The 27821-nt window shown below is 44.2% G+C and overlaps 1 protein-coding gene across 1 annotated transcript in view; it reads right to left on the bottom strand.

The window, feature by feature from the left end:
• The window catches only part of LOC311223578 (BMP/retinoic acid-inducible neural-specific protein 3-like), a gene marked incomplete at its 5' end in the record, with an annotated part of 232234 nt that overhangs the window by 115117 nt on the left and 89296 nt on the right, over positions 1-27821 (bottom strand). The window contains one exon of the mRNA XM_084308356.1: positions 12884-13074. Coding sequence (XP_084164482.1) covers positions 12884-13074 — 191 coding nt within the window. The remainder of the gene's footprint in view (positions 1-12883; positions 13075-27821) is intronic.

Below are 27821 nucleotides of genomic sequence, written 5' to 3' on the forward strand. Positions count from 1 at the left end.
CGAACTTGGTATATACAGGAAGTGGGACCTCATGGTAAAACATGAAGTGGTAGCTCACAGATAAACAGGAAGTGGGACCTGCAGCTTCACCAGGGAGAGAGTTCTCATTATGAACAACATGCTGTTTTTATCTGTTGTAATCCTTTGATTTGCCCCATCGTAAGCATTGTCTGTAAGTAATCCTTTATTGTTTGCAAGGTTATCTTTCAGTTTTGAAGTATATTGTCGTAGATGGGTCGCTGTTATGTTCGTATTCTATTACCTATGATACATGCTAATGGCAGATACAGTAGATGTGCATAATACTTGGAATGTTTAGTACAACATGTCTACATATAATCATTTAGTACACTTACTGTATATCTATACTTTTTACGTGCACTAGTAGTAACACTATGCACTTCATTCTGTTTCAGTTTGAATCATATCCTAGCAACAAGAACTGTATTAAACAAGAAACGAGGAAGTTACGTTGACTCGTGTTGCTTATTGGAGAAGAGTTTGGCTGGCTGTCTACCTTTGATTGGGAACATCATCGGGAGGACAGCACAGTAAAAAGACAAGCGACCAGCTGGTGCAATGCCACCCTTCAACAGATCAACCTCAGCATGTAAAACAGCATGACGGACCCTGCCAGGGAGAGCGGCAGGGCCTCTCGGGTCGGCGCAAGCAGCGACGGCACACCTACATATTCAGCCTACACCACAAGGGCCCGTGCAAGGGCAGAGGCAGCACGTGTACGTGCATCATTCGCAGTGGAAGAGGCTAAATTAATATATGAGCTGGCCAAGGCGAGACTGGACGCTGAAGCTTTGGCCATCCAAAGAGAGGCAGCCGTCGCTATAGCACAGGCAGAGGTATTGGAGGCAGCCGAACAGCAGGATAGAACACCGCTACGCAGAGGCAGGAAGACGTCCTTAAGGAGAGACATTGACGACCGCACAAGTGCCTACGTAAAACAACAGAATGAGTCACATAAAACCTTGCGTCATGATGTCCCTGCCCCTTTGCCTATTCGACCTGATGGCAGTCTAATCGAATGGGGAACTGCACATGGGGATTTGCAACCTAACTCCCCTGCCGTCTCAGGACACGTCCCTGCTGTCTCAGGACATGCCCCCGCCGTCTCAGGACATGCCCCCGCCGTCTCAGGACACGCCCCCGCCGTCTCAGGACACGTCCCTGCTGTCTCAGGACACGCCCCTGCTGTCTCAGGACACCCCCCCGCTGTCTCAGGACACGCCCCTGCTGTCTCAGGACACACCCCTGCCGTCTCAGGACACGTCCCTGCCGTCTCAGGACACGCCCCCGTCGTCTCAGGACATGCCCCCGCCGTCTCAGGACACGCCCCTGCTGTCTCAGGACACGCCCCTGCTGTCTCAGGACACACCCCTGCTGTCTCAGGACACACCCCTGCTGTCTCAGGACACACCCCCGCTGTCTCAGGACACGCCCCTGCTGTCTCAGGACACACCCCTGCCGTCTCAGGACACGTCCCTGCAGTCTCAGGACACGCCCCCGCCGTCTCAGGACACGCCCCCACCGTCTCAGGACACGCCCCCGCTGTCTCAGGACACGCCCCTGCTGTCTCAGGACACGCCCCCGCCGTCTCAGGACACACCCCTGCTGTCTCAGGACACGCCCCTGCCGTCTCAGGACACGCCCCTGCCGTCTCAGGACATGCCCCCGCCGTCTCAGGACACGTCCCTGCCGTCTCAGGACACGCCCCCGCTGTCTCAGGACACACCCCTGCTGTTTCAGGACACGCACCCGCCGTCTCAGGACACGCCCCTGCCGTCTCAGGACATGCCCCTGCTGTCTCAGGACACACCCCTGCTGTCTCAGGACACGCCCCTGCTGTCTCATGACACGCCCCTGCTGTCTCAGTACACGCCCCTGTCGTCTCAGGACACACCCCTGCCGTCTCAGGACACGCCCATGCCGTCTCAGGACACGCCCCTGCTGTCTCAGGACACGCCCCTGCCGTCTCAAGACACACCCCTGCCGTCTCAGGACACGCCCCTGCCGCCTCAGGACACGCCCCTGCTGTCTCAGGACACGCCCATGCTGTCTCAGGACACACCCATGCTGTCTCAGGACACGCCCCTGATGTCTCAGGACACGCCCCTGCCGTCTCAGGACACGCCCCTGCTGTCCCCGGACACGCCCCCGCTGTCTCCGGACACACCCCTGCTGTTTCCGGACACTCCCCTGTTGTCTCCGGACACGCCCCCACTGTCCCCGGACACGCCCCCACTGTCTCCGGACACGCCCCTGCTGTCTCCGGACACTCCCCTGCTGTCTCCGGACACTCCCCTGCCGTCCCCGGACACGCCCCTGCTGTCTCAGGACACTCCCCCTCCCCTGCTTCAGGACACCCTTCCAACTTCACAGACCTGAAAGAGAGAACGCGGCACGGCGGGGAGCAACAGAACGGCCTGATCAGTGCAGACAAATCCAACTCGGAGAGAGTTACAGAGGATAACCTGGGTCGCAGTGTGTGCCAAACGACTGCTAACGACAACAGGCTTGCCTTATCCATAGAAGATACCGTCACTTTAAATATTATGGTTATTATTATATTATCAGAGACGTACAGGGATGAGAGGAACAGCTGGGTTCCCCCACTACCCTTCAAGATGCCACGAAGACGACTCCCAAACAACCGCAAGCAGGCACTCAATCGCCCTACTTCACTGTGTCGAACCTTCGACAGGAAACCTGGAGATTTCTCAGACAAGGACCTCCACCGAAGCCAATGGAGACAGGTGCAAGCCCTTGCCAGCACATTCTGGACCCGCTGGAGACGTGAGTACCTCCGGACACTGCAGAGTCGTTGCAAGTGGGTCGAAGATCACCGCAACTTACAGGAAGGCGCCGTTGTGCCGTTGAAAGACAGCCAAGCTGCAAGGAACGAGTGGCCTGTGGCACTGGTAATTTCCACCTTCCACTTCCACCTTCCCAAGCCAGGACGGAAAGGTGCGTAAGGTCGAAGTAAAGACCACAGCTCAAGGAAGTCCAAAGACATTCCTGAGACCCGTTTCAGAAATCGTGCTTATTTTGCCTAAAGAGGACTAAAGTTATGTGTTAAGTTAATGTGTACTATAGCGTACACGTTTAATGTGGGGAGTGTTCTGCCTCCCAGGCAGTGTATATGGGTTTGATTTGCTTTAGCACCACCTGTTGGTCGAACTTGGTATATACAGGAAGTGGGACCTCATGGTAAAACAGGAAGTGGTAGCTCGCAGATAAACAGGAAGTGGGACCTGCAGCTTCACCAGGGAGAGAGTTCTCATTATGAACAACATGCTGTTTTTATCTGTTGTAATCCTTTGATTTGCCCCATCGTAAGCATTGTCTGTAAGTAATCCTTTATTGTTTGCAAGGTTATCTTTCAGTTTTGAAGTATATTGTCGTAGATGGGTCGCTGTTATGTTCGTATTCTATTACCTATGATACATGCTAATGGCAGATACAGTAGATGTGCATAATACTTGGAATGTTTAGTACAACATGTCTACATATAATCATTTAGTACACTTACTGTATATCTATACTTTTTACGTGCACTAGTAGTAACACTATGCACTTCATTCTGTTTCAGTTTTAATCATATCCTAGCAACAAGAACTGTATTAAACAAGAAACGAGGAAGTTACGTTGACTCGTGTTGCTTATTGGAGAAGAGTTTGGCTGGCTGTCTACCTTTTGATTGGGAACATCATTGGGAGGACAGCACATTGAGTGACAGGAGGGATTTGACTTAAGGGTGTGGCTGTACCTTGGTTCTGTTGGATTTGTTTGGAAGTAAAGTTCAGAGACTCGATACTCCGTCTGCTCGTCTCATTGATTCACTTCCACAGTGGTGAACCTAAAAGTGTGAAATATGAGCAATAACGATAATCCACCGGCTGTGGTTCCCGCAGTGTATGCAGCTACAGTCAAGTTGCCAGAGTTTTGGCAGCATGACCCGGCCCCGTGGTTTCAGCACATCGAGGTACAATTTCACCTCCGCGGAATAACGCCGGATGAGACGAAATATTATCATGTTGTCGCGGCATTGGATTCCTCCACTACACGCCGGGTGATGGGATTCTGAGAGAACCACCAGCAGCCGGCAAATACAACGCGCTCCGATAACAGCTGTTGCGGCTTTTCCAGCTGTCAGATGCAGAGCGCGCGGAGCACCTATTGTCCCTCAGTGGATTGGGGGACAGTAAACCAACATAACTGATAGAGAACATGCTAGCACTGCTCGGTTCAGGTGACGCTACATTTATTTTTGTGCAGCTGTTCCTGCGTCAACTCCCGACTCCGGTGCGCACGGCTCTGGCCAGCTTGCCTCTCGTGCGCACCAAGGATTACCGGGGATTGGCAGAGGAGGCGGACAGAATTCTACTCGCCTCCCGTCAGTACTGTGTGGCTGCTGTGTCTGATCGGGTGGCTGATCGCAGGGATCAGACACAGATGGATGATATAGGGCTTTGTTATTATCATCGCCGTTTTGGCAACAAAGCGAAGAGCTGTGTTCCACCATGCACCTTTGGTAACCAGGGAAGCGCGAGAGCCGGCGCTCGTTAGCGGCTATGAGCGCTGGCGTCAATATCAATGAGCTGTTGTTTATCGAGGACACGTTGTCTGGAAGGCGTCTGTTGGTGGATTCGGGCGCCCAGAGGAGCATCCTGTCTGCGTCGGCCACGGACGCCTTGGGAAACGGACATGGACCACCCCTGGACGCGGCTAATGGGACTTCCATCCGTACGTTTGGTACCAGGTACGTGACTATGTGTTTACATGGACAGCAGTTTAGCTGGGAATTTATTATTGCTTCAGTGTCGGTGCCTATACTGGGCGCGGATTTTTTGTGCGCTCACAGACTGTTAGTAGACGTTGCAAACCGTAGGCTGATTGGCTCTGTGTCCTTTGACACATACCCCTGCACACTGGGGGGGCCGGGGCCGCCTGCCCTGGCCAATATGCTCGCCACAGGCGATATGTACCAGCGCCTCCTCGCTGAGTTTCCTGCTCTGACTGTCCCCACTTTCTCTGCCTCTGTCGCCAAGCATGGGGTGGAACATTACATCCCAACGGTGGGCCCGCCAGTTTATGCACGGGCGCGCCGCCTGGATGCTGCTAAACTGGCAATAGCCATGGCGGAGTTTGCCACAATGGAATGGCTCGGCATTGTGCGCCGGTCCAACAGTCATTGGGCCTCCCCACTACACATGGTCCCCAAGGCGGACGGGAAGTGGCGTCCGTGTGGTGATTTCCGTCACCTAAATAACATCACCACTCATGACCGGTACCCAGTGCCACATATCCAGGATTTCTCTGCCCACCTGGCGGGCGCCACCATTTTTTTCTAAAATATATTTGGTGCGTGGCTACCACCAGGTGCCGGTCCATCCGCTCGATGTGCCCAAGACTGCCATTATCACCCCGTTTTGACTGTTTGAATTCCTGCGCATGCCATTCGGCCTTAAAGGGGCAGCGCAAACATTCCAGCGGCTGATGGACTCTGTGCTGCGAGGCCTGTCATTTTTGTTTATTTATCTGGATGACATCCTGGTAGCCAGTGCATCTGTGGAGGAGCATCGGGGACATCTCTGTCAACTGTTTGAGCGGCTCAACGAGCATGGGCTGATCGTGAACCCGGCCAAATGTCAGTTTGGCCTGCCGGCCATGGATTTCCTGGGCCACCATGTCTCTTCCCAGGGGGCTGTTCCTCTACCCGCCAAGGTGGAGCCAATTGCTGCTTTCCCCCGCCCCCTCACCATCAAACCTCTCCAGGAGTTCCTGGGGATGGTACATTTTTACAATAGGTTTATAGCCCATGCGGCTCACCTGATGAGACCTCTGTACGAGGCGTTGAAGGGGAAGAGAGCCAACGATGACGTGGGCTGGTCCCCGGAGCGGGTCCAGGCATTCGAGGGCTCTAAGGCTGCCCTTGCCAACGCCGCCATGCTGGCACACCCATCTCCTGCTGCTCCTATAGCCCTCACCACCGATGCCTCCGATTATGCAGTAGGTGCGGTGTGCGAGCAGTGGGTGGCTGGCGCCTGGCAGCCTCTGGCCTTCTTCAGTAGGAAGCTGCGAGACAACGAGAGGAAGTATAGTACATTTGACAGGGAGCTCCTGGCCCTCTTCCTCGCCATACGTCACTTCAGGTTCTTGCTGGAGAGCCGCAAGTTCACAGTTTTTGTCGACCACAAGCCCCTAACGTTTGCCATGGCCAAGACCATGGAGCCATGGTCGGGGCGGCAGCAGCGCCAACTTTCCGCCGGTAAAGACAACCAGGTGGCAGACTGCCTCTCCCAAGCGCGCGTCAGCCCTGTGCACCTGGGCATCGACTATGCTGCCATGGCTGCTGACCAGCTCACCGACTCAGACCTTCAGGCATTCAGGACGGCTGGGACAGGACTTCGACTTGAGGATGTGGTGTTTCACGACAGCGGCGCCACGCTCCTCTGTGACGTCTCCACTGGCCAGCCCCGCCCCATGGTTCCAACTGACTGGCGCCACCGGGTATTTGACACCATTCATGCCCTTTCACACCCTGGGGTAAAGGCGTCGGTCAAGCTGGTAGGGGCCAAGTTCGTCTGGCCGGGCCTTAGGAAGGACGTCAAAGTATGGGCGGCCTCCTGTGTGGCGTGCCAGCGTGCCAAGGTACATCGTCACACTAAGGCCCCCCTGGAGCCGTTTCTCATTCCAGAGAGGCGGTTTGACCATGTCCACATGGACCTGGTGGGCCCACTTCCCCCGTCTCAGGATTTCACACACCTCCTCACTATGGTGGACAGGACCACCAGGTGGCCGGAGGTTGTTCCCCTGTCATCAACAACGGCTGCGGAGGTGGCTCGGGCGTTTATCTTCGGCTGGGTCACTCGGTTTGGCACGCCATTGGACCTGACTTCGGACAGGGGATCCCAGTTCACTTCTGAGCTGTGGAGCACCGTGGCTGAGAGACTTGGGGTGAAACTCCATCATACCACAGCATACAACCCAAAGGCCAACGGCATGTGTGAGCATTTTCACAGATCCATGAAGGCCGCTCTCCGGGCCACGCTGACAGACGGCAACTGGGTCGACCGTCTTCCGTGGGTCATGTTGGGCCTGCGTACTGCCCCTAAAGAAGACCTGCAGGCCTCTTCAGCCGAATTGGTTTTTGGTCAACCGCTGATGGTCCCAGGGGAGTTCCTTCCTGGTTCCTCTGCCCCTTGGTCCACTACAGCTCACCGATCTGCCTTCCAGGACGCAGCGAGGGTGTTTGCCCCAGTTCCCACACATCACTGCCTTCCCCAGTCCTACATTCCTAAGGACCTGATGACTGCGAGGTATGTGTTCATCCGCCATGATGCCCACCGTTCTCCACTGCAGGCTCCCTATGACTGGCCCTCCCGCGTCCTCGAGCCGGGCCCCAAGTACTTTGTGGTGGACATGGGGGGGAATAAGGAGCAGATCTCAGTCGATCGTCTTAAGCCTGCTCATGTGGTCCCAAACGGGCCGGTGGAGCTGGCTCAGCCCCGGCGCTGGGGCCGGCCACCCAAGTCTTCCCCTGTCCCATGCCCTCTGGCCATTGTTACCCCTACCTTTCCACCGACAAAGCCTCAGCGGCGGCGAGGACGGCCCCCTGCCCCTACCCTACCCTTTCCCCTTCCACGTTCCCTGTGACTGTTAAATACAGTCGTTATGGCCGCGTGGTCAGACCTCCTAAAAGAGACTGAAGACACTGGGTGCACTGTTTTTGGGGGTTTATTGTGTTCAGTTCCGTTTATTTGGTGTTGCACTGAATGTTCGGGGGGGGGCTGTGTGGTGGACACTAGATGGAGGTGTCTCACTTCAGAATGGACACTGATTGAGTGACAGGAGGGAGTTGACTTAAGGGTGTGGCTGTACCTTGGTTCTGTTGGATTTGTTTGGAAGTAAAGTTCAGAGACTCGATACTCCGTCTGCTCGTCTCATTGATTCACTTCCACAACATCTTCAATACCTATCTGTACTATTTAAAAGCACAGTGCAGGACACACTCAAAGGTTATCGCACCTCAGAGATGGCAGTGGCCATGTATGACAGGACAAAGGCCATATGTAATGGCCTTTGGATTGAGGAACATACTACCAGCCAAAGGAGGAAGCAGAAAAGGATGGACGAGTATGTAGTTGAGTCATCTTGTGGCACAAGCTCAGACCTCAGCTCAGGAGATCAGCTGATACAGCGACTGTTCTATCCAGTTGTCGACAGAATGCTGCAAGAGCTTGAGAGCAGGTTCTCATGAGTTGGATAACAGGCATGTTATCCAGCCTCAGACCAGTTTCTCTCAGTGGAATTGCTGCAACCCCTCACCACACATTACAATATCCAACTATTGCCAGAGGAGATCACAGTTACAAAGTGTTTCCTGGTCAGGACAGGCAGAGATGCAGTCCCTACTATCCAAAGTGTCTTTTCCCTCCTGGATGATAATAATAATAATAATAATAATAATAATAATAATAATAATGCATTTGATTTATAAGGCGCCTTTCAGGACACTAAAAGTCCACAAATCGGTGAATGAAAATGGATGTTTAAAAGTACTAAAAACCAACAAAAAATACCAAACACTAACAAACATTCAGCACAGACAATGGGGATGCTGACATCTTAAAAAAAAGTCAACAAAAATAATAATAATAATTTTTTTTTTTTTTTTAGGCTCCATGGCTAGGAGAAAAACATCCGGGGCTAAAGCCCCAGAAGCCCAGGGCTAACGACGCCACTGCTCTGCACTGAAAATGTGTGGGGCTTTTTACATTTACATTTAGTCTGACACTTTTATCCAAGTGTGAACAACAAGTCAGCAAGAGGGGTACAACTCTGGCAGCTAAGGGTCAGTGACATTGTTCGTCAAATAGTGTTGAACTTGAGTGTTACACTAGTATAGTATAGCATAATAGTAAGGTACATAATAATAAAAAGTAGGGATGTCCGATATTATCGGCCTACCGATATATAATATCAGAAATTACCGGTATCGGTTTTAAATTTTTTCTTTTCTTTTCTTTTAATTCTTTTACATTTATTTAACCTTTATTTACCCAGGCAAGCAAGTAAGAACAAATTCTTATTTTATTTATTGTCAAAAGTATGCATAATGTTGTGTTAATTCCACAACAAAAGATATGTAATGTTAATTACGTGAAATGATTCAGTTTTTTTTGGGGGGGGGGGAACCCCGCATATATCGGTATCGGTTGATATCGGTATCGGAAATTAAGAGTTAGACAATATCGGTATATCGGATATCGGTAAAAAAGCCAACACTGAACATCCCTAGTAAAAAGACAACAATAGCTGTCCTGACTGTGGTGGGGAGTTAGTTTGGGCGGAGGCTACCCCGACTCATGACCACTCCCACCTCACCGGCCACGACAGTGGCGATGGCGATTGCGGCTGGCATGTACTTATACGGAACGGAACGTGCAATACTGTTAATGTTACTCACTCATGTCTTGTATATATCTTCTACTATTTATTTTTAAGATATCCTTATTTTTCTCCAAATATTTTTGCATTCGCTTGTATTTAAGTTGTTCATTCTAGTTAACTGCTGTTCTGTGAAGGGCAGACTAGCAAAGTAAATCTTTCATTGTATGGCAAACTGTCTGTTTAACTGTGCAATGTGCATGTGACAATAAATAATATTGAATCTACACACACACACACACACACACAGGCTTATGTACATTTACACATCTTTGACCGCTGATTTCTCAGACTGCTGGGGACGTATTATTACATCGAGCCCAGTGACGTGCTGTTTAGCTACTTGTTATGACTTAAGTTATCACACCGCATCCATTTTTCCAACGGTGAGTGCACAGGGAGGACTAGATCTAACAGACGTTATTAACGCAAATCATAGTGCACGTTACGACTGTCTCTGGGTTCTGTCCCTGATGCATAATTACCTCAGAAGGATGACGTACAAACACAGAGTTGGTCAATTTATCCCGATGGGGGCAATTAGTAAACACACAAGGGCTTGTCTGTATACTATAGATACACAGCTCTCACCCCCTAAATCCGGAGTATCAATTATTCCCTTCTGGCCAACGTTTGGATACCCCTGCAGCTAAAAACAATAGATACAAATTCTCATTTATACCTACCTCCATTTGTGCCATCAATGTAGGAGGCAGGAGAGAGCGGCTTTGAGGGTGTGGGGATGGTTGTGGTTGCTTGTTTGACTGTTGTCATCATCTGATCCTGCGACCATGTATACTGTACATGTCTGTCTGTGTTCTTCTTGTTATGTATGTTTGCTGTGTTTTTTTGGAGCTCCTATTTATCTGCTGTAACATGAATTGCCCAGTTTGGGACATACTAATACACTTGACCTTGACCTTGAATCATTCTCATATCTCTGAGTTCCTTAATTTATTCAGTAGTATGTTTATTTATATTTCTCTCTTCCTCTGTTCGTTCTTTCCTTCCTTCCTTCCTTCCTTCATTCCTTCCTTTTATATTTCTCTCTTCCTCTGTTCATTATTTCCTTCCTTCCTTCCTTCCTTCCTTCCTTCCTTCCTTCCTTCCTTCCTTCCTTCCTTCCTTCCTTCCTTCCTTCCTTCCTTCCTTCCTTCCTTCCTTCCTTCCTTCCTTCCTTCCTTCCTTTTTTCATTTAGATTTTACATTTAGTCATTTAGCTGACGCTTTTATACAAAGCGACTTACAAGCAGCTAAGGCTAAGTAACATTGTTCGTCAAACAGTGTTGAACTTGAGTGCTAGTCTTGAGTGCATACTAGTATAGACATTTTAGCATAGTAGGTAGTAATATAGGCAGGGTCGATTACTTAGTAGCAAAGTGCATAATAGTAAAAGATAGTAAGAAGGTTAATAGTATTTTTTCTCCTTCCTTGCCTCCCAGTAGGGCTGCATAACATGGACAAATTATCACACTGCAATTTTTCTCTAGGAGTATTTCAACTTCAATATATCATTGTAAATTCAACGTCCATACCTGACACATCTGACTAGATGTGAATGATACTGACAGATGAGAATGAAAGACAATTGATGAGACCGCAACGAGGCATTCGATATTTTCTCTTTTATATTGATATTGTGTGCGACCGGGTCTGCTGAAGGCATTGCGGCTCAAAACACACAAAATCTGCTTTAAAAAAATAAAATAACCCCGCGTTCACAGTTAGCGAGGGCTGTTCACCCTCTCCTCCCATCATAAAGACAGATCCCACGCAGAGGGCTGTTCTAAGGCTGAGACCACTTATCGATTTATCGATAATTATCGATAACTGCTTGAACTTGTCGATTTTTTTGGCATGTGTAATAAAAAAAATACATTTATTTAAAAAAAAAATTATACTTTAAAAGCTATACTAAAATACTAGGGGCTAGATCCACAAAGAATGCATTGCACGGTGCTAATTGCACCCTTACTTACAATTCATTATGAATTGAAAATGGGGGACCCTGATGTAAACAAGACGAAAGTATTTCTCTGGTCTGCATCCCCTTAACAATTGTGTGTATTGAGCCGTACTGTATTGTACCCATTCTGCAATCTGTTAATACAATTTTCATTCAATCCATCACTGCGCAGGTGATTGATTGAATGAAAATGTTTGCGTCATGGTGGTTAACACTTTGACTGCCACTCACGGCTTTTCGCGGATTTACAATAGTTACGTTGAAAGCCACTCACAAGATTTCTCAGATTTTTTTTTTCTTTTTTTGCGATCTGAAATCATATTACATCACGCGAGCCTACCCTAGCCTACCCAAAGGCAGCCGGCGATCAGATGTGAAAAAAGCACCCCCTATCGTCTCCCAGATGACATCAGGGATTTTGGAATGGACTCAATGAAAATGGATGGGGAAAAAAAATTATTCCAGTCCACATTTTCCAGTCCACTGATGCAGCCGGGGTTACCAGAGTTCATTCTGGAGACTCTGAGCCGCGGCAAGCATGAGATCTACTGTATACACGTTAGATCTATACACTTATCGATTTTTTCGAATGGTGATCAGGAATTGGAATATACCAGTTGGATACCATCTGATGTCAGGTAAGGAATCTATGTTATCAGTGTTAGGATAATCAGACTCGTTTTGATGAAGATATAAGCTTTTTTCTGATATGTGCTCCAGCGGTTTCACTGTAAAATCCATGAGGAAATGAAAACGGCTATTATCAGCGCGCGCCTTGAATGTGCGTGCGTGTACGTATAATATTGATCATCTAGCGTTTATTTGAAAACGATTCATAAATAGGCCGACAAATATCAACGTTCTGGAATATTCCAGTAAAAGACGATTATCACAGAATGGGCTGTTTTTTACCTCAAAACGGGTGCTTTTCAAAATGCTCTCAAACGGAAATTAAGCGATAAAAAACCAATCTGCCTTGACAGCACTGACTGGAAAATGATTCTTTGATAAGCGACGGGCAGATTAGACACATAGCCATAATTTAAAACATACATTAGGCGATATTAACGTTAACATTAGCGCCGATGGTGGCATTCATGCACTAAGTCGTCCACCCCCTGGTGGCACTGAAAGTGTTAAGTTAGATTTAAGGTAAGGGGGCGAGATGCCTGGCTTAGAGAGTCCTGGGGCGGTATCCACAAAGAATGGATTGCGCAGCGATTGATTGATTGGACATTTTATTAACAGATTGCAGAATGGGTACAATACAGTACGGCTCAATACACACAATTGTTAAGGGGATGCAGACCAGAGAAAGACTTTCGTCTTGTTTACATCATGGTCCCCCATTTTCAATTCATGAATTGTAAGTAAGGGTGCAATTAGCACCGTGCAATCCATTATTTGTGGATTCCGCCCCTGGTATTCATTTCAGATTTGGTTTGACCTTACCTCCCAGCGTGGCTGACAGCAGGAAGTGGGTCCCGTACTTCCTGATCAGGTTGTCGGTGATGATCTGTGTGGTCGGCCGGCGGCCCAGAAGGCGGATGTTGCGGATGAACTCAGGGGTCAAAGGTAACGGAGACTCCAGGAAGTCCCTCCTCTCCACCGCCAAGTTGTTCACCTTCCATCTGCCAAACTCCCTGGGGGGGGAGAGAGAGAGAGAGAGAGAGAGAGAGAGAGAGAGAGAGAGAGAGAGAGAGAGAGAGAGAGAGAGAGAGAGAGAGAGAGAGAGAGAGAGAAGATAGAGAGAGAGAGAGAGAGAGAGAGAGAGAGATAGAGAGAGATATAGAGATATAGAGATATATAGATAGAGATATAGAGAGATAGAGAGAGAGAGAGAGAGATGGAGAGAGAGATAGAGAGATAGAGAGATATAGAGATATAAAGAGAGAGAGAGAGAGAGAGAGAGAGAGAGAGAGAGAGAGAGAGAGAGAGAGAGAGAGAGAGAGAGAGAGAGAGAGAGAGAGAGAGAGAGAGAGAGAGAGAGAGAGAGAGAGAGAGAGAGAGAGAGAGAGAGAGAGAGAGCGAGAGAGAGAGAGAGAGAGAGAGAGAGAGATAGATAGATAGATAGATAGATAGATAGATAGATAGATAGATAGATAGATAGATAGATAGATAGATAGATAGATAGATAGCGGTATAGAGGAAGGAATGGGGAGATAGAAGGGGATAAAGACAAATATTATAAAAAATGTAATAGAGAATTTTAAAGAAAGAGATACAAAGAAGAGAGCGAGGCAGATAAACACAAATACGAGAAGAGAGAGAGTGAGAGTTCATGGGTAAACAAGTCTCACTAATGTCATTTTGGTGAGTGGTTTTATTAAATAGTGTCTAGCAGGGCAGAGGGGAGGTGAGTCTGCAGGACCAGGAACCACACTGCGTGGTGGCATCCACAGTTCTGACAGGAGAAGGGGAGGATGGGAGAGAGGCATAGTGGATATAAGGGAAATAGGGGGATGAAAGGAGGGAGAGATACAATATAGTAAGGGAAGGTGAGTGAGTGAGTGAGTGAGTGAGTGAGGAGTGAGTGAGTGAGTGAGTGAGTGAGGCAGTGAGTGAGTGAGTGAGTGAGTGAGTGAGTGAGTGAGTGAGTGAGTGAGTGAGTGAGAGTGATTCGATTAGACTAGATTCAAAAGTATTGTCATCATGCAGCAAAATAACGTCAACTCTGTCTGTCCAACCAAATGGATACTCACTGAAAATGTATTAGATTGGATTCGATTAAAATGTATTGTCGTCATACAGCACAAGTGCAGTACAACACAAATAAGTTTGGCATCCAACCAGAGTGCACATGTAACAGTAAAGTGCAATAGTAATATGTATGTATGTATGTATGTATGTATGTATGTATGTATGTATGTATGTATGTATGTATGTATGTATGTATGTATGTATGTATGTATGTATGTATGTATGTATGTATGTATGTATGTATGTATGTATGTATGTATGTATGTATGTATGCATGTATGTATGTACAGGTGATTAAACTGGGTATACAATATATAAATGAGTACTACTGAGTGTAGTGCTAATCAGATGTATGTACATAGCTGTATTATTAATGTGTACAGTGATACAGGTATGCAGACACTATGGTAGTAAGTCATACTACCATGAGTGGGTGATTGAGTGGGAGAGAAAGAGACCACCAGATATAGAAGGAGACAGAGTTAGAGAGGGGGATGCACAGAGAAAGAGATTGATGGTGTGTATAAGAAAGATTAATAGATATGGACAGAGAGAGAGAAAGAAAGAGATAGAGATAGAGAGAGATCGATATAGAGATATATATATATATATATATATATATATATATATATATATATATAGAGAGAGAGAGAGAGAGAGATAGATAGAGAGAGATAGAGAGAGATATAAAGAAAGAGAGAGATAGAGAGAGAGAGAGAGAGAGAGATAGAGAGAGAGAGAGAGAGAGAGAGAGAGAGAGAGAGAGAGAGAGAGAGAGAGAGAGATAGATAGAGAGAGAGAGAGAGAGAGAGAGAGAGAGAGAGAGAGAGAGATAGAGAGAGAGAGAGAGCGAGAGAGAGAGAGAGAGAGAGATAGAGAGAAGGCTCAGACAACAACCAGATAGCTATCATTTGTAAGATGAATGGTGTCAGGGAAGACATTGAACTCACGGCGCATGTCTGACAGCTGCTCTGCTTAATAAACACAATGTGAGAGAAATATATATATATATATATATATATATATATATATATATATATATATATATATATATATATATATATATATATATATATATATTTTTTTTTTTAATAATAATAATCCTAGGAAAATCAATTGTTTACCCTTCATGTCCAACACATACAGTATATTCAGTAATGGGCAAGCAAGCAGTACCAGAAAGACGTAATGAAAAGTTATGAAAGCCAGCCAAAAGAACAGTTCTATCATCAGACAAGAAGAAAATAATAATAATCAGACCAGAGGAAAATAACTATCATCTGAACCAGAAGAAAACAACTATCATCTGAACCAGAAGAAATTAACTATCATCTGAACCAGAAGAAAATAAGGGGATTTGTTGCTTGACACATCCTCTCCTCCTGACAGGTAACATGGCTGACCTCAACGACAGGTGCAGTTTTTACTTTGTTTATATTATGACTCCCTTTCGCCTCAGTGATTCTAATATTGGTGGGCCTGTTCATTTTTAATTGCTTCTGACAGCTAGAGATGATACTACTATGAGTCCAGGGCAAACCGTACATGTTTTCTTTTTTTTTTACCAGCGTCGTTTAGCTGCAGGCTACACACTAGTACACAGGGAAGTGGAGAAGCCTAGCTGAGACATTTACACACGAAAAAAAGCACATGCATTTCCCCTCTGTCTACCCTCCTCTTACAGCCTCTCCGTCTCTACTTTATGCATCTCTGCTTATACCGTATGTAAATACCAGAATATAAACATACACAGACACACAGACATATGCATGCATAGAGACAGAAACACACACACACACACATTTTTAAGAGTATACTTCAGGACGATTAACTAATTTCCACTGACTACATTAATCACAAACACATACACACACACACATACACACAAACACACACTGCAAGCTGTTGCCGTATTGCGGGTGATTGCATGCAGGAATCTAGTCCATATAGGAGTGTATGATTGGCTTCAACACTAGAACAATGAATGATCCATTGCTTGCTACAGTACAAGATTTATACAACATTAAATTGATTCCTGTGACATCAAAGATTGCTTCCAAGTAACCATTTGATTAAATTAGGAATGAAACATGGTGAAGGAAAGTTTTCACCAAAACGTATTGATGAGAGTTAATTGCAGATTTAAGCTATTTCCTTGACTATTTTCAACCGGGGTAGGCCCAACCTAAGGATAGTTGAACAGTTTATAATCAGAAAAAGAAAGGTCTTTATGGCCAAGTAAGCTTGCACATGAATTTGTCTTGGTCATTTGGTGCATCAACATTTACAAAGCAAGTAGGAGTAAATAATTCAAGTCAATTAAATTAAAGGAGAATAAAATAAATGGAATATATAAACTAAATTAGAATACAAATACAATAGAATAGAATATAGTACAATTGTGCAGGATTGTTGTAGACAATAGCATCTGTAGTGAGTGATCCAGATAGTCTGCTCTCTTCTGGATGATGTCATCCGGTGAAACTACTCAAGGGGCCGATGTGGCCGAGCTCTCGAGACGATAGGATTTAGGGTAGAAATTGGCGAGATGCTTCTTTAATCAATTGATTAAATGAATACATAGCACATCCGGATACTTTGGGTTATCTTGTGGTCACTCCCTTTGGTGGAAAACATGCTATTCCTAGATCGCTGTATAACAAATGTCAACAGGACACTTCTCATGAAACATTTGTCACATTAGTGCTTCGAATAGTGGTGTTGGTTGTAGTAGTAGTAGTAGTAGTAGTAGTAGTAGTAGTAGTAGTAGTAGTAGTAATAGTAGTAGTAGTAGTAGTAGTAGAAGTAGTAGTAGTAGTAGTAGTAGTAGTAGTAGTAGTAGTAGTAGTAGTAGTAGTAGTAGTAGTAGTAGTAGTAGTAGTAGTAGTAGTAGTAGTAGTAGTAGTAGTAGTAGTAGTAGTAGTAGTAGTAGTAGTAGTAGTAGTAGTAGTAGTAGTAGTAGTAGTAGTAGTAGTATGTAACGTTCCCCAGGTTGCTCCGCCATCCTGTGGACTAATTCAGGTGGTGCAGCTCATGTCCTTATTTATTAATGTGTTCCATGTGATTCTTATCAATTTGTTGTCTGTAAATTTGATGTCTGTCTTGTATTTGATGTCTACCTGGTCTAATGTCTCTCCTATCTATGTTGGTTTTGTGATCTGGTTAGTGTTGTTATTTTGTGTGTATATAGATTTCAACCTTGTAACTCACTCTGTTCTCCCCAGTCTAATCACCCAATTACCCTCCTGTGTCAATCAGTGTCTGTATATATGCCTGTGAGTTCCTGTCTTCCCTGTCGCGTCATTACACTATGTTCCTGGGCCCTCATTCATCAACGTGTCTTACGCACAGATTTGTGCTTAACCTGTGCGTACGATCATTTCTAAGCAAAGAGTGGGATTCATCAATTTCAACTTGAACTTGACTCCGTGCTTACGTGTACGCACAGGTCGGAGCACACTTAGCTGACGCCCAGTGGTTAGAGCTGCCGCGGTATTGATGTTTTCCTTACCGCACACATTTGCAAAATATTTCCTACCGCGCGGTTATTACTGCACGCACACAAAAAAATTAAAAATTAAAAGTTTGAATGCATTTTTTTTTTAGTAGTAGTCTACTCTTTATAGCATATAGCCTGCCTCTAGTCTAAATGTCTATCTTTAGAGGATGACTTTGCAGCATGAATATTGTTTGGGATTCGGCAAGCACACATTAGTTATTGAAAGTGAAACACGGATTCGAAGTTTCCCCTATGGTCGTGCGCCGTTCACTCGGTGTCGCGGGCAGGGGTGGTTACCCCTAACCCCCCCGACCCTTTCTTATTATTATTACTATAAAGTTACTACTTTATAATAAAGGCATTCGTTTTGTGGCATTAACATTATATAGTTATACGTTCAATAACATCAGCGTATTTACCGGACCATAACAAGGCAAGCAATACTCTATTCATATCTCAGTTCCTTTCTTTGCTCAGAGCGTGCTGAGTTGTCCCATTCTGCGGTCTGTTAATAAAGTTTTCAATCAGACAAGTGTATAGAACGAAGGGCTTTTATTATAACATTCGTTGCGGTAATGCGGTAATCGCGGCAGCTCTACCAGTGGTAGAATATCGTTACTATGCATAAGCGCTCCTCAGTTCTGCATTAGTTTCAAGGCGGAAATAAAGACACTGGCGCGTGTTCTGTATGACCCCCGTAATCCATTATAGTTCATTGTGAAATAGCAACAGTAGTGTAATTATGGTCAAAACCCTATAAATAGCATTTGGAATAATAGATCTTTCTCTCAGAATGAATGCAGCATGGTTTATATAGCGTTATCGGAACGTAGCTCAACTCGTTATTATTTTGCGCACAGACCGCAGAAACACTGGAACGTTTTGATTATATTTAAAAGGCTTTACGTTACACGAAACAAGTGGAATTTCGAAGCTGTAAGCAGAATACAAATCATATGAACACCCACGATATAGTGTTCTTCCCCCTTTTTACTGTATAAGAAAGAATAAAAAAACGCATTGCAATGACACCAGGGTGTATGTGTATTACAAAACCCTTGCAATAATGTGTCTTAAATGAATGAAAAGCATACATGCTCTGGACACAGAGCATATCGTGTGGGTGATATGACTTGTATTATGCTTACAGGATTCCACGTATTTAGTTTTACAATGTCAAAGCCTTTTAATGTAAATCAAAACGTTCCCGTATTTCTGCAATCTATGTGCAAAATAATAACGAGTTGAGTTCTAACAAAGAACATATTACATGCTGGTATGCTGATAGAGTAAACTATTATATGAATATGATATCACTGCTGTCGGGACAAAACCTCATAACTCCAAAAACCCAACTTTTCAGCAGATGAAAAAAACGAACACAGATTTGAGGGTGAATAGAGTTAGGAGGTTTAGACAGATGATCGGTTTAATGCGTTCCCATTGTTTAAACTTTGTAAAACCCACACACACATATGGAGGATGATCTACGGAGTTGATTTATATAAAAAAAATATATAAAAAAATGGAGTTATGAGGTTGTGTCCCGACAGCAGCGATATGATATAAGGTATACACTGGTCCGTCGCATACACTGGTATGCGCAAGTTACTGTTGCATAATGTAGGCTATGGCTGCTATTATATGTAATCCATATAGGCTACCTAATAGTATATGATTTTTAGAGGCATCTATTTTGTTGTCGGTAATACCGACAACAAAATAGATGCCTCTAAAAATCATATAGCCAATCGAACACAACTAATAAAGGCATTCATATTACAGCACGGTTATAATGACACACAACCAACGCCAAACAGTGGTCAACGAACGGTCTTTATTAGTATTTTGAGCTGTCCAGGCAGAATTGCAGCAATGGTCTTAGGGAGCCGTTGATATCTGACATCACCGTTTACAAGTCCGCCTTTTATTTATCCCATAACACGCGTTGTGTCTTCTTGGTTCGACAGCAGTGAACAATCTCCGTGAAGTTTCTCAGAGTTCCGCTCGGGTCAGTCCATTATTTCACATCCCATGGGGGGTATTTCCTCACTTCCATGACCATATATGGATAATCATGCACGAGCATTGACGGTAGAACAAAGTGGTATTCATCAACACGGAGGAGCATAGGACCTGTGTACGCACGGTTGATGAATCCCGATTTTTCTGATTTTACATTCTGTGCTTACGTGTGGAAATAGAACATATTCTACGTCCACGTTGATGAATGAGGGCCCTGGTTCCTGTCTTAGTGCTTGTTTACTTGTTAGCCGTTCACTGAACATTGTTTGTAGCTTAACACTATGGTCGCCAAAAACGCTGTAGCACGTCTTTCCCCGCCATGCTCATTCTGTCAAAGACGCCGTACCACGTCTTTGATATCAACATTTCAAAAATCTGTGATCAAAATCATATTTCTCCCCCGGAGACTTGAGATCTACTGTTGATCCCCTCTCAACTCTCCAACGGTTCAAGAGTGCCATCTGGTGGCCGATCGGCGGATCGCCCAGAGCGGAAACAGGAAATGGAAGCTGGTGCTCATTTCAATTCGGTCTGATCACTCGGTAATAGTCCCAGGACTCGAGCTAGACACAACGGATAGCAATCCGTTACCAATAACTCGATAAACAACATGATTTGGACGTGTATATACTATTATACAACCTGGAAATGGATCGCATATTTCTACATCCCATAATAGGAATATTTCTGTTCCACGCTCATCGTCCAACGCTATGAGGAAGCTACGGTAAGATTCAGCGTTATTTTTTAACGTGTTCGATACTAACTGCTCTAATGATCATATCACCCACACTAGATGAATCATCTAACGTTGGCCACGGAATTATAAACGCCCCCCCCCCCCCCCCCCCCCCCCCCCATCAGGTCAACATCAGATGATCAGTAGTAACTTCTAGAAGCACGTCCATTTGAAATGTTTTATCTCGTGCAGATTCCTATCAAACTGTATTTGGTGGTACAATTATTACTACCACGATTACCACTACAACTATTTACCCTACTACTGCTACTACTATTACTACTACTACTACTACTACTACTACTACTACTACTACTACTACTACTACTACTACTACTACTACTACTACTACTGTTACTACTATACTACTACTACTACTACTACTACTACTACTAGTACTATCAAACTGTATTTGATCATCAATATAATGCATTTGGGGCTATAAATCACGTTCTGGAGAAAGCTGCAGAAAACGATAAAAAACATACTTATACTTTAGAGTAGACCGTATTTTAGTATGAATATGTGAATGAAAAAGTATAACGTTGCTACACCCTGAACAATAGATACTTGATGTTGAATGGGCCATAGTAATGTCAATTTAGCAATACAATTTAAAAAGTTATAGCCCTGCAAAGAAGGTAAACATCCCCATATACAAATATAGCTGGCAGAGGATGGTATATTAAGAATATAAGCCTGACGACCAAAGTGTTAAACTGTCTTGTCGAAGTATCTATTGTTACTTGTCACGGAGGATAGAATTAGTTATAAGTATTTATGTTTTGTAGGGCAAGTAGCACGCTTGGAGACTTGCCCTCTCTCTTTGTTTGTTAAGCTACTCGTTCCAACATTAAAGGAGCATTGCTCACTTTTCAAGATCCAACTTTTGTCTTCGTCTCTCCTCTGCTGATCTGCGCCTGGGTAGTATTAGTAGTTGTAGTAATATCAGTAGTAATAGTAGTTGTAGTAGTAGTAGTAGTAGTAGTAGTAGTAGTAGTAGTAGTAGTAGTAGTAGTAGTAGTAGTAGTACAGTGGTAGTAGTAGTGATAGCAGTAATAGTAGTTGTAGTAGTAGTTGTAGTTGTAGTGATAGTAGTAGTAGTTGTAGGAGCCATTCTTGAGTTATTTAATCTTTGAGTTTGTATCATGTAATTATTTGAACTATGAAAATGCAGAGTTTATGAATTATGCAATATGAAACATTTAAACTGATGATTATTGATGATTTGACAAGTCATGATATGATTTACACGGATTATGGTTATTAATATGGTTGTTAAAAAATATTATTAATTATATATTTTCTTTTCTTTTGTTTTTTTGTTTTTATAAATCATTCTTTCCAAAAGCAAAGAGGCCTAGAAGTGTGGGTAATGCTAATGGCACACATACCAGCGAGGCTAACTGCCTAAGAAGACAGGCACATAGGCACTGAAAGAGGATTTCACACACTAGACATATCAAGATGTATCCATCAGTGGATCAATTGCATGCTTTCGCAGAGGACAAGAAGCCTTCAGTAGACTTCTTCGCACATTACTCTCTGAGGTATATTGTTCTCCCGCCGACGGGAGATGAGAGCTTCGACCTCAGAGTGTTTTAAGCACCCCCCACAGCCCAAATGGAATGATCCCCCCCAAAAAAAATGTAAATGTAAAATACAAAAATAGATTATATTTTTACTACCAGTCGACTATCTACAAATTTCGGCCAATCAAAGTTCACTATACAAATCCTTAGTCGGGGACAGGCCTATTGTTTTATAACACTGGCTGTCATCAGCCGTTCACACAAGTTTAATCCAACGTCAGGCATGCCCTTTCAGCCTTCCCCTGTGGGATTTCTCCATTTCTCCATGCGTTCCTCGTTTCCCTACCTGGACATTTAATATTACTGTTGTGAATCTCCGGATGACCTTTCTGGGACGTGAAGGTCTTTGGTTTGTTATTACATCTGTTTGTCTGCCTACTCCCTGTTTACTCCCCAAGTTATTTCCCCCCAAAAAGAGGCGTGGCGATCACAAGGCAGTGCGGATGAACAGTAACATTGCACAATTATTACTACCACGATTACCACTACAACTATTTACCCTACTGCTACTACTATTACTACTACTACTACTACTACTACTACTACTACTACTACTACTACTACTACTACTACTACTACTACTACTACTACTACTGTTACTACTACTACTACTACTACTACTACTACTACTACTACTACTACTACTACTACTACTACTACTACTACTACTACTACTACTACTACTACTACTACTACTACTACTACTGCTATCACTACTACTACTGATATCACTACTACTACTACTACTACTACTACTACTACTACAGCTGCACTGTGGTGTAGTGGTTAATACTGTCGCCTCACAGCAAGAATGTCCAGGGTTCGATTCCCGCTTCGGGATCAGGTTTCCATGATGCCAGGTACCCAGGTATGGTATCTCCCAGGCCTTTCTGTGTGGAGTTTGCATGTTCCCCCCGTGCTTGCAAGGGTCCCCCCCCCCCAATAAGATAAACCCAATGGAAAAACATGCACAACAACAGATCGCTAACGCTGTGGCGTCATTGACGAAGACAGGCAGGAGCACTTGGATTGGTCCCCGGGGCGACGGGGCGTGGCCCTCGCCGACGCCTGTCTGCTCCCGGCTGCCCTTGGGGGGGAAGGACAACGGGATGGGTTAAGTGCAGAGACGAATCGCATCGGCGATCCTACAAAGACAATGCATGCGTGTGTGTTCCGGTGTGTGTGTGTGCTAACCGTGTGTGCTAACCGCTAAAACATTGAGGATAATTGCATGCCAATTAAAGACCTCTGAACAGGTCCTGTATTATTATTACTACTACTACGGCTGCTATTACTACAACAACTACTACTACTGCCACTAGTACACTAGTATTACTTCTACTACTACTACTACTACTACTACGACTGCTGCTGCTACTGCTGCTATTACTACAACTACTATTATTACTACTACTACTACCTCTAGTAATAGTAAACTAGTATTACTAGTACTACTACTGCTACTACTACTACTACTACTACTACTACAACCACTCTTTCCTACACTGTACATATTACTTAAGCAAATTGAGATCATAATTACCACTGAATGATACTCGTCGGCCTTGGCATGCAAAATACACATTTTGTGTGCATGTAGAATTATCAGCAGGTAGTTGAGTCCATGGCCATAGCATTGTGTGATCTCACCTGAAACTCGCAATGCAGAGAGATCCATTGTAGAGAAACAGTATTTTCACACCGGTACTTTTGTCTGGACCGGTCTTAGCTCTAGGCCAGGCGTGGCCGCGTCTATACTTTCCGTAGCCGCATTTCTGGCAGACACTCTCTGATTGGCCGACGTCAGTTTCTACACTGGTTAGGCTTAGGGTGCTTTCACATATAGTTTTGGTGGACTCTGTGCGGTTCTGGTAGTGAAGTTGCAACATTGTTGCATTCATCATTTGGTTCGTCTGCATTCACACAGTAAATTTGTCAGGCGCACCAAACTTTATGAACAATGTCACGCGGTCGAAAAGGGCGCTCGTCTATTGGACACAATGGAGAGTGGAAATCCCTCCCCTTCAGGAAGTGAAATGCAGAAATACACAAACTACGTAGCAGTGATAGTAGCAGAGGCGTGGCATTGATAGAGAGTGGAAATGTGTGTGTGTGGCTGCGAGCCCATGTGTGCGCACGCGCGCGTGTGTGTGTGTGTCTGTGTGTGTGGACTGCGAGCCATGTATGACTCCAGATCAGCGGATCACCCAAGTCTGTCCACGAGACATGTTTACACAGTGTGCTTGTAATGCCGCGCGCCATGGTAATAATAAGCCGTGTTTTTTTCTTCTTCATTCTACCCAAGATGCACAGTTAGATAGATAGATAGATAGATAGATAGATAGATAGATAGATAGATAGATAGATAGATAGATAGATAGATAGATAGATAGATAGATAGATAGATAGATAGATAGATAGATAGATAGATAGATAGATAGATAGATAGATAGATAGATAGATAGATAGATAGATAGATAGATAGATAGATAGATAGATAGATGCAGTGTGCTGCGCGCGGTATTAATAATAATAATAATAATAATAATAATAATAATAATAATAATAATAATAATAATAATAATAATAATAATAATAATAATAATAATAAGCTGCGGTGTTCCTTCTACCCAAGATGCCTGACTGACTACGTTTGGTCCGCGTTTGGTCCGATGAAGGCGAACCAAGACCTATGTTTTTTGGAGGACCGAGTTCGCGTGTTTGGTCCGCGGACCGAGTTCGACTGCGCATTCACACAAACCCGAAAAACCGGACAATCAACTTCTGGTCCGATAGTCCGGACCAAACAGCCCCTGTGTGAAAGCGACCTTAGGCACTCTTCGAAGTTGGTTATGGTTAGAGTTTGTCTTAGAGCGTGACGGCAAGTTCTTTCAACGGTTAAGCTTAGGGACGCTTTCGAAGTTGGTTAAGGTTAGAGTTTGTCTTAGAGCATGGCGATAGAACGCCAGGTAGTTTGCAGGCTGTTCGACGCGGAAATGGGCAAAGACACAGCTCGTCACGTGATTGGGCAAACATGTCAGTGGTCAATCAGAGAGCGTCAGTCAGTGGCCAATCAGAGAGCGTTCGCCAGAAATGCGGCTACGGAAAGTATAGACGCAGGGGTGGCCAACCCGTGGCTCCAATGTGTGGCTCCTCCCTCAAAAAAATTAAAAAAAATACTTTTTTTTTAAATGGTTCATTTGCATGTTCTTGGTATCTGATTATAGGGACATCTATGGATCTCAGGGAATGTATTCCCAGTGTCAGAAATATTGTGTATGCTATAGGCTTGAGTAAATTGTAATGAACCAAAGGAGAATATCAATTAAATTATATATATATTTTTTATCTTTGACTGTGAATAACACCATGCTAAAATTTACCAGACCTGAAAAATCTCAAATTAATAAAGGGAAGATGATTAAACAGAAGGTTTTGTAGATACAGTACTGAATTCTGCCATTCGGACAAATGCTATTTGAAATATGATTATAGAATATCAGGCCTATAAATTACCTTATTGTGGCCAAGTCGCACATCTATGGATCGGCCAAATCTCCCCTTTCCAATCGCAGAATTCAATCTGGATTTAGTATCACCAGGCATGATTCACAAGTACAGTTACTTTTTTATAATGTAAATTCCTCCAAAATTTGTCATCAGATTACAACGCCGTTTTTTGCTAGACGTTCACAGAAAGGTAGATAAACTAACTGTGTTCTGTATTATGGCAATAACGTTCAGGTTTGTGGGAGATAATCCCGAAAAATAAGAGAAATAAAAAAGTTTATCCAGAAGTCAGATGATTGACAGTGTTGAAGGCAGAGGTTCTGTGTAGGATTGTTAGTAACTGTCTAACTGCATATATAACTGTTTACACTAGTAACTGTCTAACTGCATATATAACTGTTTCCACTAGAGGGCACTCTAGGCGGAGACACTCAGGAACACCGCCAGGTGGCGAGTATAAATAGTGGTGTCTCCTCCCACTTATTTCTCTTTCCCCCAGTCTCTCAGTGAGAGAAGACCTGTAGTGTTACTGCTCTGCCATGTGAATAATAAACCACGCCAGTTAAGGCTCAAGATAGAAACCATGCCTCTTGACCACATTATTGTCGCCCTATAGCCGAATTATGTTAACAGACAGGGGCTGGCGTGAGCTGGGTAGGGTAGTTTTTCAAAAGTCCATCAAAAGCCCTGGGTCTCTTCCTTCAAAAGACTAAACACACTTTTGGCTGCACCACTTCCTCCCGTCAATATGCACCGGTTTCCGACTCAATGCCCTGAGATTTCTATAATCATATATTTCACTAATAACAGTTACAATCATTGGTAAACAAACGTAATGCTGAAAATATACACTTTGACTGCTGTTTTGACAGGGTTAGGGTCTTTACTCTTGGCTACATTTGAAAAGAAAACGCAACATTAATTCATACATTCTGTAGAGATGGATGTATGACCTGATGTAATTTGCGGTCCAGTACTGCAGGGGTTCCCAAAGTCGGGGTCACGACCCACCGCCGCGGAGGGGTCGCCAGATGATTTAAAAAAATTAAATAAAATAAAAGTAAAAACAAATTCTTTTTTTATATGCAGTCAGGCCACTGAACTTAGAAGCAGGCCAGGCCAGTGTTTCTAGTTACACCAGCGCAATAGTTAGATAACCTAGGTGGGGAACAACCAGGAGATCACTGCAACTCACACAAGTTGGAGAACTATCTCTCTCTCTCTCTCTCTTTCTCTCTATCTCTCTCTCTCTCTCTCTCTCTCTCTCTCTCTCTCTCTCTCTCTCTCTCTCTCTCTCTCTATATCTCTCTATCTCTCTCTCTCTCTCTCTCTCTATCTCTCTCTATCTCTCTCTTTCTCTCTATCTCTCTATCTCTCTATTTCTCTCTCTCTCTCTATCTTTCTCTCTATCTCTCTCTCTCTCTCTCTATCTCTCTCTCTCTCTCTCTCTCTCTCTCTCTCTCTCTCTCTCTCTCTCTCTCTCTCTACAACATCCAGTAATAAGTAACTGTTTACTTTTATATTATCTTATATACCACAGAGTACCACAGAGTACCACAGCATGTTTATAATGTACCATTTGTCCTGCATGTTGGAAGAAACAACACTTGTTATATACTGTATATTATATTATTATTATTATTATTATTATTATTATTATTATTATTATTATTATTATTATTATTATTATATTTAACACATAACAAGTGTTTCTTCCAACGTGCAGGAAAAGATGGTACATTCTAAACATTCTGTGAGAAAGACCTGTGTTGTTGGTGGGGGATTTTGTTCATTGGGATATTGTTGTCATTATGTCTGAAAGGCTTATGTAAAAATATGCCCAAAAGCAATAACACCGGAGGTCACGCTATATGGTACTGTAGCTTATTGGCACCGGCTGCTCATCTACGGATCTCGGCTTGTGGCCTCGTTCCGCTGCCAATAACCACAATGTAACTGAGGGGTACAATTCCCTGACTGTATTGATAAGTATGGTATCATTAAACCACTACCGCTTGATGTACTTTAACTTCTGGCCATACAGTACACGATATCTAAGTATGATGAACACTTTCCCACATATGAAATCAGGTCCACACAAATATAACAGTCGAAGGTTTAATATAGCAAAAGGTATATACAACATTCACTTAATTACATTTATGATTTGTATGCACTTGTAAGGCAAATGAGTATTCGTAGGCAAATCAACACTGAATGTCCAATCTCTGGTTACGCAGGAAGCAAGTATACAACCTGGTTCTTTAGGGAACTATAGCGATGGTACTTAAGGATTATAGCGGGATACTAAAGGGGTCCTGCTGG

The sequence above is a fragment of the Notolepis coatsorum genome (assembly GCF_963971535.1).
Source record: "Notolepis coatsorum genome assembly, chromosome: 2".
In the NCBI taxonomy this organism is placed as follows: Eukaryota; Metazoa; Chordata; class Actinopteri; order Aulopiformes; family Paralepididae; genus Notolepis; species Notolepis coatsorum.